Below are 15,653 nucleotides of genomic sequence, written 5' to 3'. Positions count from 1 at the left end.
TCGTTACAGTGCGGTTGTTCCAAATAGCTCACAGCCAAGATACAGAAACTCAACTAGTGTAAATTGTTATTGTTCCATTGACTTCAAGCGAGTTACAGGAGATTTTATGAACTGAGGATCTGCCCCCACATTGTCAAATGTCCAAAATGGCATATTAGGGCCAAATACAAGCTCTACTTGTGTGTGGGTCCCTCCATCAGGACCAATTTTTCTAAGTGTTCTTTGGCTAACAGGCTGCAGATCTGGCTGCAGTTGTGTGTGCTGAGCCCTTTGGAACATGCTGGTCCAAAGTCTCAGTGAACATCAGCATTTACACATATTGCCTCTATTTAGAATAAATGCGACCAAAGAACAGGGTTTTTTTTAAATGGATTGCCACTACAGGTAATGTACTTCAGTCTGTGATTTGATCAACTTCCCAGCACTGAGCCATGAAGGGATCAAGCACAGGGTTAGGCAACAGTGGCAATGTAGAAGAAATTGGCTGATCTCACAAGTCCAAAAATTCCACTTTCTCAGAAAATGCAAGGAGAAATGAAGCACAGACCAGCTGATGGCTTTTAGCATAGGTTTGAAGTAATTTGATTTGACAAGTCTCTTGTGATAGTTACGTTTTTAGCAACTAATTGCACACTGAGTTTCTTTTAGGAAATGTTCTTTCCCCTTCCTGCTAGTCTGGTATTTGCATAGAGGTCTAAGGCTTGATCTCCAGTGGGTGTGTGTCAGCCAGTGACGTTCTGTGGGGCATTGAACTTAGTGGAGTATTTAGTCATAAAGAGCTGAAAATAAAGGAAAAAGGCATCCCAGCAGAGCTGGAAATGAAGGACCTGACCCTGCTGTTTGGCAGGTCTACCCTGCTTTCTTCATAGATCATCATGTCCTGGGCAGGTTAGGAAGTTTGTGTACTAGGCAGATTTGCATGTCAGACGTGTTACCGGAATCTCCCCAGGGCCCACTTGGACTGAGCAGAATCCCCTTGTCGTTGACCTTTTTTAGGAAGGATCCCAGGATTTGTCATCTGACACGTTTCACGGTGAAAGCTGCTCCCTTTCAAGTTTAGTCACCTTAATGCCAGCAACAGATGGAACCTCCCAGTACTCTGGACTGGTGGAACCCAGCTCCTTGGTGCCACCTTTGCATCCAAAATTTAGGAGTCATTTTCAGGCAGTATTTTGTTCCCTTAGGAGCTGCAAGAAAGCAGTAGCTTTGTGCTTTTAAGAAGAGGTTATGACACAGGTTTTGTTGCTGTCTCTGAAGTATCTGACACAGGTTATGCTGTAAAAGAATGGCCCTGGGGCTATAGGAGGGCTGGTGGGATTCCTGTTGATCATAACGCTCCATGCAGTCCTTGGATCTGCTACAGACCACTGACTACAGGCCCTGGGGACCACCAAGTGATCTGGACCGCTGGTACATTGTTTAGAAACCTGTAACTAAAAAGAAGCTAAAAATGAAAGGAAAAGCAAGAATGAGGATGGGAACTAGACCTGCGGTGATGAGAGTGAGAACTAGGTCTGTGGTGATGGACAGAAATCTTCTGCCAGACAGGAAGTGTCTGAGGACAAGGCTGATGTCTTTGTGTCTGCACAACTCCCAGCACAAAAGGGTTCTCACTTTGCCTTGAAATCAAGTAACTATTTTAAATGTGCTAAAGAGCCCAAAACACAAACTCCAAGGGAATAGATAAATTCACTTGGACTCTCCACCATGCTAATGTGAATACATGACGTTGAGATTGGAACTGGCTCATGGATGGCTCCAAGCGTAGAGTTAGCTTGTGTCTGGCTGTGGTTGACCCTTAGCAGCCCAATGAACCCTGAGAAATACTGGAGGGCTCACAGCACAGAACGAAATGCATTAATTCTCGCTCTTCCTCCAGCAGTGTGCTGCCTTTGGGGGAGATGGAGGAGATGATGCATTTTTACATGAGTTGAAGCAGTTTTTCTGAGGTCTTAGATATGGACTGTGAAAGAACTGTGCTAAGCAGTCAGTGCAGAGCTCGGGCAAAGGAGCAGTGAGTCCTGTTGATGAACCTAAAAGAAGAACACACTCATGATGAACCTTGTGCATCATGTTTTTAGAACATTGCAGCTCATCCAAATTAAGACCATTTCCTTTTGTTCCACTGGCTGCTCTTGATAAGAACAGTGCAAGACAGGTCATGCTTCAGTTCTGTGTGGTCACTGTGTGCAGCAAGTTCGAGCCCTGGAGAGCACCAGCGAAACCATTCAAGGGACTTTTGTGGCACTGGAGTTAAACTTTTAGCTCAGCTAAAGCATCGCTCCTTAGATTTAGGTATCTACAAACACAGTCTTCACCAGCAGAGGAACTGGGAAGCCCGGAGGAGAACACTGTATCATTATTAAGGTATCTAGTAGCATATAGACATATGAAGCAAGTTCTCCCAAAATTCATAAATGTAGGCAAGGTGAAGTTGTTCAGAGAAGTGCTGCAATTTGTGCCTTTGTACAAGTCAGCAAGTGAGGCGCAAACTTTACCCAAAGTTGCATAGAATAATCATTGGGGTTTTCTTTTTGTTTCAGCCTAGACAGCCTGTGCCCAGGCAGAGGGATTCCCGATGGATGTGTCTGAGAAAAGGCTTTTTCCAAAGTCTTCAGGCTTTGTTGGGTGTGGGGCTTAGGCTCCCGTCTGACAAGGGAGGCTGACATGCACGGGGGCTCCCAGAATGTGGGCAGATGATTTTTTTAGTAATAACTGGGGCTTTTTATTTCTTTTCTAATCTGGCAAGCCGTGTGGGGAAGAGGTTTTGACATCCTTCCACCGGGATCAGTGGGGACAGTTTGCTTTTAATGATCTTCTAGGCAGCGAGACAGACCATCTGCTGATGTAAATTGGAACAGCTCTGTCGCCTACAGTTACGTTACGCTAATTTAAATCAGCCCATCATCCCCAAGACAAACCACTTTTCGCCGCCTTCCCTCACCAAGTGCCATATCTGAAGCACATTAATCCCAGGTACAACCTCGTTGTGGAGGAACCACCCTGCGAGCCTGTGCTCCTCATCTACCCATCCAAAAACCTGGTCCAAGCCTTCTGCTCACAGCCCTCCTCTGAACGTCTCCTCATCCTCAGCAGAGCCAGGGAGGAAGAGGATGGTGGGACAAGGACCCCCAAAAGGTGACAGACTTGGAGGGCTGAGCATGCCATTTGTTTGCTCGTTTCAGGAACCATAACCTGGCAAGGGCAAAGTGGAGGAAGGTCTCTTTTTCCATCTGCTTCGCTGGCATTGCTCCGGAGGTCACTGCTGGGGACAGAGGTCCTCGGTGGGCCCCATCTGCCTTCCCTGGGCTCCCTCGTTTATGCCCACTTGGGCCTCTGACATTCTACTCTGTTTTTCTTTCCTTGAAAATGGATCGGGAATTGGGAGCCGCTGTGCAGGAACGCGCCTGTTCCCCATTACAGCTCCACCGGGGCTGTAACACGATCGTGTCTGCTCCGTACCCACACAGATATTTATTTATCCATACAGGCTTTCTCCTTGTTTTCATTAAGTTAGGCAGAAAAGGTTAATCTTTCTTCTGCTAAAGCTTCAAAACCAACCAAGCTAAATAAAATATTATTTCTTTCATTTCTTTTTTAAAGGACACTCTCTCCCCTTCCACCCCCTTCACCCCCCCTTACCAGAATGAGGTCACAGTCAGAGATGCCACAAGAGTAAATTGAAAACAGGTTGAAAAAAAGGCAAAGGGGAGAAAGACAGAGAGAGAAAAACCACAATCAGAAGAAAATGACTGGTAACGTTGCAGGGTTGGTTTCATCCAGTCTAGTGAAGAAGCTGTCAAGATAGAGATGTTGGTGCCTTCCTGCTTTCCCCTTTGCGCTCTTTCTAGGAATCTCACAGGTGAATCGCAGCAAGGAGGTCTCACTTCTCCATTTCCACTTTGGTTTGCACTGCCTGGGTTCTGTCTGTGCACAGGGACGCAGGCTGAAGGTGTGGAGATGTCTGTGGGGTTCCCAGAACTTCCTCGTGCTCCTCAAACCTCCTGGAGTCTCCTGGCCTCGCTCTCTTGTTTAGTCTGGTTGAACTCATCCCCCCAGCTCTTGTTGTCTTTGGTGGGATGGTTGATAGGTGATTCATCTTTCCTGCCATCCGCAACTCCTGGGCGCCGGCACAGGTTGCGGTGGAAGGACTGAGGCAAACTAAGGCTGTTGGATGCTGCGAGTGAGCTGTCTGAGCTTGTTCCCACCCATTTGCATTTCTTGGTCCCCATTCCTTCCCATCTGAGCCTCCTGCCACCTGAAATGTGCTTGCCCAAGAACAGACTGCCAGCTCAGCCTCACAGACAGGCAGCTGGGTCAGGGGTGTCCTCCCCCTCCAGAGCAGACATGCAGTTGGGTTGGCCATCACCCATGTGTTGACCTATATGCCTTGGTGTGGCCAGGAAAAGTTTGTAAAGCTTCACAAAATAAAGCTAATCCCCTACAAGCTCCACGTGTGCTGTTATTTCCTTCTGGTTTAGGGAGAGCTCTGACTCACCATACCACCAGAATCAGTGTCAGATACACGTTTACAAAACCAAAAAAGAGGAGGTTTGCCAAACTCCACAGCTGTGTCTGCAGAAGAGGAAGAAGCAGTAGCAAGGGGCTGCACTGGAGAGAGAAGGAAAATGCCACTGGGAGGGAGCTGCATCTACTCGACAGTCATTAGTAGATTCATTTTTCAAAAGCTGCCCGGGGAATTGGATGGTTTGGGGCATATCGGTCCTGGGAAGGGAGTAGCATGGAAATGAGGGAGAATAGAGTCTTGTGGGGATTTGGCGCACAGTCAGAAGTTACCAGTATGCAGCAGGTACCATCTTTTGCTCTGTGAACAGCACTTACCACGGTGCTGCTGAGCTCTGGTCTGGATTTTGTACTACTGAGAAGTGAACACAGGTGAGGCATCCTCACAGGAGCTGGTCATTTGTCCTTGATATCTGTAACAGCTTATTGCTTTATTTAGCATGACATCAATTATTTATTACTATTAATGAAGGACACAGATGGCTGTCTGGTCAATAAAATATCTCCTACTCCACAGAGATGATCTACTTAGCTATCATTTACTCTGCAGAGAACCTTTGGATTCTTTCTGAAATTTAATAACGCGAACAAAGATACTACAGCAATCTAGGAGGTTTGTGCTTCAGGGCTGCTTTGGGAGGCTGAAATCCTTCTTTATATTTACTGGCAGGGTATGTGAGAACACAGGTCCGGACGGGAAAGAGAAGCCTCTTTGCTTTCCATCACAAGCTACTTATCCATATAATCCCTTTTATAAAGTGATCAAACTCCTTCTTAAAAGATAGTTAGGTTATTTCTTCTTCAAAGATAGTTAGGTTATTTGCCCTTCTCAGGAGTAGGAGTTTATTCATATCCAATTTGCTTTCCCTTGGCATTACTGCCCATTAGCCTAAATATTTATTTTCCATCTGATTGCCTGCCCTGATGGGGGGTTTAAAGAGTTCTGTATTTCTGCTTGGCCTTTCTGTGTCTCAGCTTGTATGGTAAGCTTGTGCTTTTTCCTTTTTCCATGTAACTCTTCTCTCCTGCTTTCTTCATAAACACAGATGAGCAATACTCTGCACTGAGCTGTCACCATGGCCTTGTGCAGTTAGATCACTATTCCTCCATTGCTACAGCATCCCAAGGCCACTTTTTAGGGCAACATTAGTGGTCCATCATCCTCTTGCGATGCCAGAAAATGTACCTGTTGCCCTAGTTACCTTCCACTGACAAGATCCCAGTCTAAATCCAGAGAACAACTTGTTTTCTGGTCCTCAGGAAGGCTTAAGAAATTTAATTTCAGCTGCTCTCAGAGCACCACAGACTGAACAAGGAGATACTTCTCTTGTGTGAGATGAACAACTAAAGTTGCCGTGTGCCCTGCATCACCCAGGGTAGAGCACAGACAAGCAGGTCCCTGTGTTTTCTGCAGATTGACAGCTCTGGGTAGTCGATTTGTCCATGGACATGTCCATGTCCAAAGACCCCGTCTTTACTCCTTGGTCTGTGCAGTCTGGCACTACCAGCAATCTCACCGCTGCTTATACAGGTGCAGAAAGACTCCCAGCCTTGGGGCTGAGATTTCAGCACCTTTGCTCACAATCTGTTTTGCTATTTTCATAACAACCTCTTTGCTTTTGTTTGATTGTAGCAGGGCCATCGAGAGGGGAAAGTTCCCCAGAGGTTCAGGATTGAACACAAAACAACCTCTTGCTTTGGGGATTTTATTGCAAGGGGTTTGGCTTAACCCAGGTTGACGCTGAGTTGGCAGATCCCAAGAGCTTCATTTCCTCCTGTGCAGGGGGACGGCAACATGTTCCACAACATAGACAGGTCCAATCTATGACAAATCAGAGCATCGTGTGATGCAGCTGCTGCTGCATTTCAAGGCAGCGCTCGCTGCCAACCTGTTCCCCTCAAAGCTACCTGGAAAAAACATGAAAGATGAGCACTCAGAAGTGAGTGGATGCCTTAAAGAGAGTTAGCTGTGCGATTTTAAGACAAACTTTAATTCAGTGCTTGCACATGACATTTTCCATCCCATTTCCAGTCTCCTGCATGTGTTATTCTCTCCCATCCATCTCTTGTGCTCCTTGGCACAGATGCCCTGACTGATGGTCCCTGTGCTCTGCCAGGCCAGATCTCCCCTTGGTCTTGCCCAGTTGCTCATCACAGTCTCTCTGCCCGGCTATTTTCTTTGCTACCCCACATTGACTGCCTCTCACCCCACAACAGCCACCCATGGGATGGTCTGTCCCTCTGTGAAGTTTCTTCCTGGTCAGAAGCTGGTCACTTGAGATCTGAAGAGGCTTAAAAGCTCTTGCTCTAGTTCAGCATCACAATCTGGTCCTGCTTCTTCATTACGTGCTTGTGATTTGTCTGGTTTGTAAGTCACGGCAGTGTCTGTCGTCAAGGACTTCTGGTGACACGGAGTTGCCTGGCCCATCCTGATGTCATATGAAGAGGGACAGAAATTGGAAGTTAGAAATGAGCAGGAGGTTTTTGTTTGTTTAAATCATAAACCCAGAACTAAGGGGCTTGCTCAAGGCTATTCAGTGCTCGTGACATCCAAGCAGTGATTTTACCGCTGCCAACCCAGCCTGCCAGTTGAGTTGGTGTGGGGTTTGGTACAGACCTGGGACTGGGTTAAGCAATGGAGACCAGTGACAGAGCTGCTTGAAAAAGTTTGGAAAGAACAAGTTGTGCTGGGAGCATTAAAATGAATAATTAAGGCTTGGATTCCTTTAGGGAGGAAAAGAATTTATTGCTGCTCTTTTCTCTAGCCAAGGGGGACATTTGTTACTGCGTTGTGTATTTTGAGACAAGACGTAAATGCATCTTGGGGGGCTGGAGAGGGGGGATTTTTCTTCTACCTGGATAATCCAGCCGCACAGCAAGACGTTCTGGGCTGATTAAACCCCTGTGTTATTTCTTAGGGTCTGTACCAAGAGCCTAGACTTGTGCTTCATTTCAGTAGTCCTCAGTGACTTTTGCTTTTAGAAAAATAAAGTGTCGAGAAGGGAATTCTCCTCCTCCTTCTGCTGCGGTGTCTTGACATTTACACATGCACAAGGTACCCGGCGCTGCGATCTGGCTCCAGGTTTGCTTCTACCAGCATAACTCCATCAGCTGCAGCTGCCCGTTCTGCGATTCCCATCGGTGCGAGCGGGGGCACAACCAGGGCAGCTGCTCTAAGGTTTTTTACTGCTCAGTACCTTGGGCTTTCGGTTACACTGATGGAAAATGAGAACTGAACGCAATGAGCTCTGTCTGATAGACAGCCTGCCTTGCACAAGGAGACAGGTTGCACGGCAGTGGATAATCAGGCCCAAAAAGCTTAATAAATGGAGCGTTTTCAATTTCAGCTGGGTTATGATCTAAGTGCTTAATAAGCTTTATGAACCAGAAGTCCAAAAAAAATGAGTTTTTCAGCATTTTTAATATTTAGTATTTTTCTTTGAATGCTTTTAAAGGGGCAAGTGTCCTTCAGCACAGCTGAAGGAGCTTCAGTCAGAGCTCCAGGAGCCGGCAGAGTGCACATAAAGGGGAATGCAAAACTACTGATTAAAATAAAATAAAATAAAATAAAATAAAATAAAATAAAATAAAATAAAATAAAATAAAATAAAATAAAATAAAATAAAATTAACCAACATCCCCCAAAACCCCAGCACATTGAGAGCAATTGCATCCAAGCTCTAAAAACATCTAATTTCCTGATAATCTAAGATAGCAAAAGCACATTTCACTGTGACAGATGATTTTTGACAAAGGCCCCGTCCCCTTTAAGAATGGAATGTGCGGTTAGGGCCAGAAGCCCTAATTAGCCAGGCTTCCCGCTCTCTGGGGACCTGGAGCCCATCCCTGGATGGTGGTTCTGTGCCTGGTGGTTGCAGTGGGTCTGCAGGTTGCCCGTACGCTCTGTGATTCACCCTTGCAGTGCCCTGGCTGTGTTTTCTGCAGCGGGTCCCTGTTACAGCTAGTGGCCCAAGTGTGTTTTCTACTTACTTCATCCATAGGTGACATTCTCCATATAGACTTGGGACCATTCCTGCCAGCCACAGCCAGTGAGACTTGGTTGATTGCTTGTGCTATGTAGTTGTGTGTCTTCATAAACAATTTCTTCCCCAAAAGGCTGTTGGGCATTGGAACAGGCTGCCCAGGGCAGTGCTGGAGTCACCATCCCTGGAGGGTTGGACAGACGGACATGAGGTTCTCAGGGACATGGGGTAGTGCCAGGGCTGGGTTAATGGTTGGACTTGATGATCTCGAAGGTCTCTTCCAACCAAAATGATTCTATGCCGTATTTTTTAAATGGTCACTAATAATTTAGCACCTGCATTGATGTTTTGGGCTTTCTCCTCTCTTTGCTCTCCAGGAGAATCCTTGAGCTTTGCAGATGATTTGCTTTCTGGCCTTGCAACGTCCTGCGTGGCAGCGGGTAGGAGCCACGGAGACGTCCCTGAAACCAGCCTCTACTCAGTGATTTTCAAGTGCCTGGAACCAGATGGTCTGTACAAGTAAGGAGGGGCATGTGGGAGGTGCTGGGGGCACAGGGCGGTCTCTGATGCTCTTCTTTAGTTGTTATTCACATTTTTGGTCAGCACTGTGTTATACTAGACACTGGACAAACAATGAAACTCTCTTGCTTTGGGTGTTTCGCTCAGCTGGTGAAATGGAAAATGGTGTCTGCCAGTACAACACTGGAGGCACTGGGATTTTGTGGAAGACTCCACAGGAATAATTTATGTTTTCAGTATGCTAGGTCCGTGCCCGGTGGGATAGGGTTGTCTCTGATGGATGAACTGAGCTAACGTGGTCAGACTGAAGCAACTTGCCCGCTCTGACCAAATGCCTGGTGGACCAAAGCAGCCAGATGTCAACAATGTGATATTGGTGTTGTTTGTGTAAGTTGCTCTTTATATTAGGAGGACACATACACCACATCAGAGAGACACCAAATTCATCTGGTGCTGACGTTCTTGTTCACCTGAGTCTTCTGAGATATCATTGACAACATGGGACTGGATTTTCCGTTTTGAGTCCTACAGAGTAATTCATGTGCGAAGCAAAGAGATAATTTTGGCATCCAAATATTAGCTTCTCCTTCAGTATTGTTTGGAGGGGGTCTGGGCTTTTCAACCTGGCTCATTAGCCAGGGCATCCATCCTCTGTCTTGATGGGGATATCAGGAGTCAGGACAGTAAGAGAGAGAAAAGCAGAGAAAAAAAGCAAGGAGACAGAGGAGAGACAGAGTGAGCAAGAGAGAAACACCCAAGGCTTAATGTCAGAATGACTGTAATAATTAAAACACATTTTGTAGTGAGTAATGAAACTTTTTATGGGACCACAAAAGCATTTAAAGTGAGAGCTGGCAACTGGTCTGTCAGCGAGGACTTTTAAAGATCTTGATTAATACTTTCCCTTTGCCTTCCCCTCCACCGCCCCCCGGTTCAGTATGTTGACAGCCTCCGAGGAAGGAGAAGCCTTTATTATGCATCTCTTGGCCAAGGCTATGTCCAGAAGTGGGTTCCAAGTGATACCTCTTGCCATTCAATAATTTTAAATGTTTTCCTGTTAAATATATATAATGCATAAATACAATTATTAATATCTGTGGGAATGAGGCTGCCCTGAAAAGGTGCCAGGGGGAGACTGGAGCGACCACAGTGCTTGCTAATCACCCGCCGCCCATAAAATCATCCGGGTTTGGGTTCTCAGCCGTTTGGCTTGTGGCTGCCAGGGGCAGCGGGCGAGGGAAGAGCCGCTGGGTTTGCTGCGGAAGGAGCTGGGAGCCAGGAGGTCTGGCTCTTGGGCAGCCTGGGCTGCCAGATCATCTTCTCCATCTGCCGGGCAGGGATAATTGCACTCGCCCATTGCTTGAGGGGCTCTGTGATCTAATTCCTGATGTCTGCAAAGGGCTGGGAGAGCCCTGGCTTTGTCTGGGGTTGTGTCATCCCTTTGGTCCAAGCCAGGCTGCTGTGTTGCAGGCGTGAGGTGCGTTGCTGTTGGGGGGGTGAGCAGAAGTCGGCGATGCCGTGTGTCCTGGGGGGTGGCTGTGGGCAGCCCATGTTTCTCTGTGGGTGCCCCTGGGTGTGGGCCAGTGGGTTTTGTGGTGAGCCCTGGCTGCAGGTAGCCAGCAGGCAGCAGTCCCCTGGCATCCAGGAGCTTTGGACCTCGTCCTTCTCCGGGGACAGGCCCTGGGGTGATGCACAGGGTTGGCTCCATTTCGCAGCTGACGCTCAGCAGGGCTTGGCACGCCGTTCCCAGGGCTGTGCACGCAGAAGTGCACATGTATGGACACATGTTCATGTTGGCACCCCTGGGGTATGGACCCGCAGTCCTGGGCATCCAAAAAACATGCGTGCACACACACCACAGCATCCCCTCCTCGGCATCTCATGCTGCACACCCAGCACACCTGCCCAGACCCGTCACCTGCTGCTCGCCCTGTTTGCACGCACGGCTGTGGGTGCATGTGTACCCAGCACATTTGGGACCCAACCAGCACGTGTTTACTGACCATCTGTACGTTCTCAGCTACGTAGGCACCCACATTAAATATTCCTCTGTTCAGATGTCCGCACAGTTGCAACACAGCGTGAAGAAAGCCAGAACAGTGAAATGTGAGGCTGACACTCTGTTCTGAGCCCACGCAGACGTAACAACAACAGAAACACGGGCACAGGGTCATTTCTTGAATTGAATTTCTTCTGCTTGTTTCATTTGTTTCTGTGGAAAAAAACAATGATCTTGGAAGGGCTCTGGCCTGGGTATAATCCTGATTATAGCCACTCAGCAGGGACCTGTGCTTTTCTCTAGGCTCTTAGGTGAGCACACAGAGTCTGCAGCGGCAGAGCTCTTCATAAGCAAATGCTTTTGCTTGTTCAGTAGTCTGAGGGTGTCACGTAAACCGGGAGAGGGGACTGTGAGATCATGGAAGTCTCTTCTTCTCTTTAAATGTCAGACATCCCGTCCCTTCGCTTCTGTAGTACCTATGGCAATTACACTCTGCTGTTGACCATTTGTTTGGAGTATTACCAGACTGAGATCAAAGCTGGGCTTGAGTTTGACAAACAAAACCAAAAAATGCTCTCCTAGCAAACAAATAAACAAAGTCTGATTGATTCCTCTGCTTTTGAGACTTCTGTAATTTCAAAACATAAACTAACAAAAGGGTAACTAGTTTCTTTGTCCTTTGCAATTTCAGTCTGACAAAAATGTGTTCCCTGTCAGCCCTTTTCTTTCCCCTGCCTGTAGGACACTGGGATTGAGATGCCATTCCCTGCACGGAGGTTTTTCAGAGGGGGAGTAAATCATGTCAACAAAGATGCATGTGCTCCATACACTCGTGTACACATGTGGACACTTCTGCCTGTGTGTCAGACGTGGGGATCCATGTGAATGTGCTTGTGTGCACACACAACGCACTGAGGATGCTCCTTGAAGATTGTCAAGTTTAGTTTAAGCTCGTAAAAAACAGAAGTCTTATAATTCTTGCAAAATGCATCACAGGAGAGGGGATTGTTCTCCCCTGAGGTCAGCTAGACCAGAGCAGTTTGTGAAGCTTCCTCCCAGGTGGATCTGGAAAAGGATGGGGTGAGGAAGGCAGAGGGTAAGTTGTGTGTCTGTTGAGTCCTTGTCTTGCATGGACCAGCCGGTCAGACTGATGGTTTGGGAGCTTGGGAGCACCACGCTGTGACAAGCAACTGGTGATGCACCAAACACCAGTCCAGAGAAGAAGCTCTGGCTTGTCTCAGAGGTCAAACTCAGCCTGGAGAACTGAGCTTACATTGCTCATGGCCCTTATATAGCTCAGCACTCTACGAACCCAACCAATGTCTTTGCTGTGAAGACAGGAGCTCCCCCTGTGCATCCCGCAGCCTCATTGAGCCTTCAGCCCAGCTCATCCACCTCAGCTTCTCCCCCCATCCTTCCCTGCGTGCCTGGGGATGCCTCTTCACTGAGCAGTACCTGATCGGCTGCTGGAAAGCAGCTTTGCCAGCCCAGCACGTTCAGTTCAGATACTTGGGGAGACACCAAGTATCCTTCAGCCAAAAAGGGAAATTTTGGAAAGGGAAATGAAAACCCCCACCAGTTCCTCAGTGGAGCTGCAGTGCAAACACACCAGCTTCTTCCCTTGGCCACATATACTATAATTATAGATTAGATTAAATCCCAATGTTGCACTTTATTTACATTCCTGACCTAGCCCATTCATTTCCGGTGTTTGTGCCAAGAATCAGCACAAAATTTACTGGAAATAATATGGAAGTCATCAGGATCCCTTCCAGAGCCTTTCCTTGGAGTGTGTTCATGTGCTGAGAAGGAGCCTCGAATTTACGTTCCCTTTGCTGGCTCAGATAGGGTTTCCCTGGGGTAATCCTGAACCAGCCCAAAAGCACTGGGAGAGTGTGTTTCAGGAGTGTTGGAAAGGTGGAAACCCCTTCCTACGGGATGGAGATCGGGCTCTCCCATTGGGTAGAATTCAGTTGGAGCTCGGAATGACCACACAAGGCTCCCATCCGCAGCCAAGACCTGCCCGGCCAGTGTCATCCCGTGGAGACCATGGCCAGTGTGGCCAGGCTCAGCCTCTGTCACTGTGTGCCGGCCAACAGGGAACAGAATTTATTTTGGTGAGCTTAAGGCAAGAGGCAAAAGCATTGAGTAGGGGAACCCATCGTAGCATGGAGAGACAGCAGTTGCTGTTCAGCAGGCTGGATGTGCTAAAGGAGCTGGCCCAGAACAAGGCTGATGAATGTTGCCCTGACCTCTGCCTCATGCAGAGCTGGGATAAAAAGTGGAATGGAAACCTTTGGTGCTCGAGAGCGTGCTAATGCTGGCAGCAGTCCGCTGCTCCTTATATGATACTAATTGTTATTGTTGGTCTTCCGTCAGGAAGACACGTGAGTGAGCACTGGAGCAATTGGAGGCAGATCCCAAATAGCTCAGTGGCATGGGTTAAAACACATCTGTTACAACCCTTGGCTGAGTCTCCTGTGTGCACAGGAGCTGTGCTGCTTCACTGAATCCACCTCTTCTATTCCACATGCTCTCCAGCTTCCTGAAGCCAAGTGGTGTATGGCTGTAGTTTCTTCTCTGGCTTGCAGAAGCTCAAACAAGGCGAGTCAGGAGTTGAACAAGTGTTTGCTAAATCTCAGGCCGGTGCTCTGACTGCAGGCTCGCTCTTCCTCAGCAGTTTAGGGTTGCTTCACAACCAGACTGCCCAAATGCTGGTTCAGATGTGGTTTTGTTGAAGTAAGTCCAGAACAAAGCTGTCTGGTGGATTTGCCCCACGGAAGATGGTCTGTACAGGTCAGTCAGGGGCTCAGCAGACAGAAACAGTCTCTCTTTCTGCTGCTATTGAGGTAGTCCCGTGCACAAAAGGTTGGGCTCCTGTTGAAGTTTCCAGCATTAGGAGAGTACACATACAGAAGCCACAGAAAAGACAGTCATGCTTTATTCCGGGTGAGTGAAGGTGCTGGAGTCTCTTCCCAATGTTGCCATTTGTTCTCCTGAATGATGCAAATCACCTTGTCTCACTTTCATCTTCATCTGTTTGCCTGTTCCCTTTATAAGGTCAGGTTTTAGGCTCTCGCTATCTCTCTGTGCAGCCCAGCCTAGGTGACTCAGATCAGGGCCTCCAGGTGCTGTTGCAGTGTTGTTGTACCAACCATTTGCCGTTGGCTTTGTGCCTGAATTCTCCTTCTGATCTGTCTGTGCCACCAGTATTCAGCCACTTGGGACAGATCTGGAGTCAGGAGGTGTATTTCCACCAATCTCAATGGAACCTTCTTCCCCAGTATCTGCCAAGTGTATGAGCATCTTCTTCCTTCTCGCTGGAAAGACCAGGTTGTCCTCCCAAAATTCTCTGCCTCTGCTCATATACCTCATGTCACAAAGAGAAACAGAACAGCTTTTGTTGCCTTCCATGGCCGTCTCCTCCCCACCCCTTCCTCAGGATGTCCGGATTGAAATAACATTCTTGGTGTTTTTGTTCTAAAAACTCCTGGCGTCTGAGCCCCAAACCTGGCTGGGTCTGGTCCCATTCGCACCTCTGAGAGTGGCTGGAGGAAGGGTGGCAGGTGTGGACACGTTGTGTAGGGCATTGCAACTGGGGGACAGTGCAAATATAGGATTCTTCCTGGAAATGGTAACAGGGTGGAGAGGAGGAGTTTGATCTCTTCATCTGTTGGTAGACAAATGGACCTTTGCAATTCCACCTTTTTCCCATTGCCAACCCTTTCTAGTTACAGACTCAGAGGGTATTCTTATTTCTGGTTGTGTAGAAACCTAATGCCACTGACATAGATCCATGAAGTCTTAGCTCATTTACTAATGGGAGAATGAGTGCAAGGGATACGATATAAATATCACAGGTGTTGCTGGCTTTGATTTGCCTCGGAGCCAGCAAAAGCTGTACTGTGCTGCTGCATTGGAGTCCTTTGTTTGTCGGTTCTCCGTGGTACAGATCACCTTTTTCCTGAAGGCTGGAAAGCTGAGGGTCATGTTGATTTGAGTCTTACATCAGGGTTTGAACCCTCTTCCCTTCCAGGACACAAGGTATTCACTCCTTGGAGTGGGTGTTTATTTTATCTTGTAGAGAAGAAGTGGGCCAGGAGAAGGGCAAACGTTTTTGTTCTTGTTGGCCATGTCCTAGTTAGGGAAGCTGAGGCAGGGAGAGGTGATGTGACATACCTGAAGCTCTTCAGTGGGCTGGAGCTGAGCAGGGTTGGGGGATGCCCTTGCTCACAAGTCACATAAGCCCCACTCCAGCAGAGCAGTTAAGAGAGTTGCTTTTTTTACTCAGGGCTTTGAGCAGCACCTCCTGCCCCAAAAAATGGATTTCCTCTTCCTAATTTCCTCATGCAGTCTGGGACTCAGGTACCAGAGAGGTCATAGCAAGGAAGCTGAGGCAGGTCCTTGAAAATGCTGCTGGCTGGCTTGGTGCCTCATGCTCTCCCCTCTTTCTTGTTCTTGTTCTCAGTGTGTTGGTGTTTGTTTGTTTGTTTCCCAGCAAAGCCGATCTGGCAGCAAAATGACTTTTTTACACAGTGCTAGAGACAGCGGGCGATGCCGCTTTGCCAGCTGGAGCTTCCCCTCCGTTGCCAGCGTGCGGATGAAGCTCCTGCAGCTGCATCTCCATC

The 15,653-nt window shown here is 47.8% G+C and overlaps 1 protein-coding gene across 1 annotated transcript in view; it reads left to right on the top strand.

Moving 5' to 3' along the window:
• Positions 1–15,653, top strand: part of ASTN2 (astrotactin 2) — a gene marked incomplete at its 5' end in the record, with an annotated part of 312,614 nt that overhangs the window by 272,687 nt on the left and 24,274 nt on the right. Inside the window, one exon of the mRNA XM_082067996.1 lies at positions 8,885–9,026. Coding sequence (XP_081924122.1) covers positions 8,885–9,026 — 142 coding nt within the window. The remainder of the gene's footprint in view (positions 1–8,884; positions 9,027–15,653) is intronic.

This window comes from Streptopelia decaocto (genome assembly GCF_964273445.1).
Source record: "Streptopelia decaocto genome assembly, chromosome: 17".
Taxonomy (NCBI): domain Eukaryota; kingdom Metazoa; phylum Chordata; class Aves; order Columbiformes; family Columbidae; genus Streptopelia; species Streptopelia decaocto.
The sequence above is the reverse complement of the archived record's forward strand: the minus strand, read 5'-3'. Positions and strand labels throughout refer to the sequence as shown.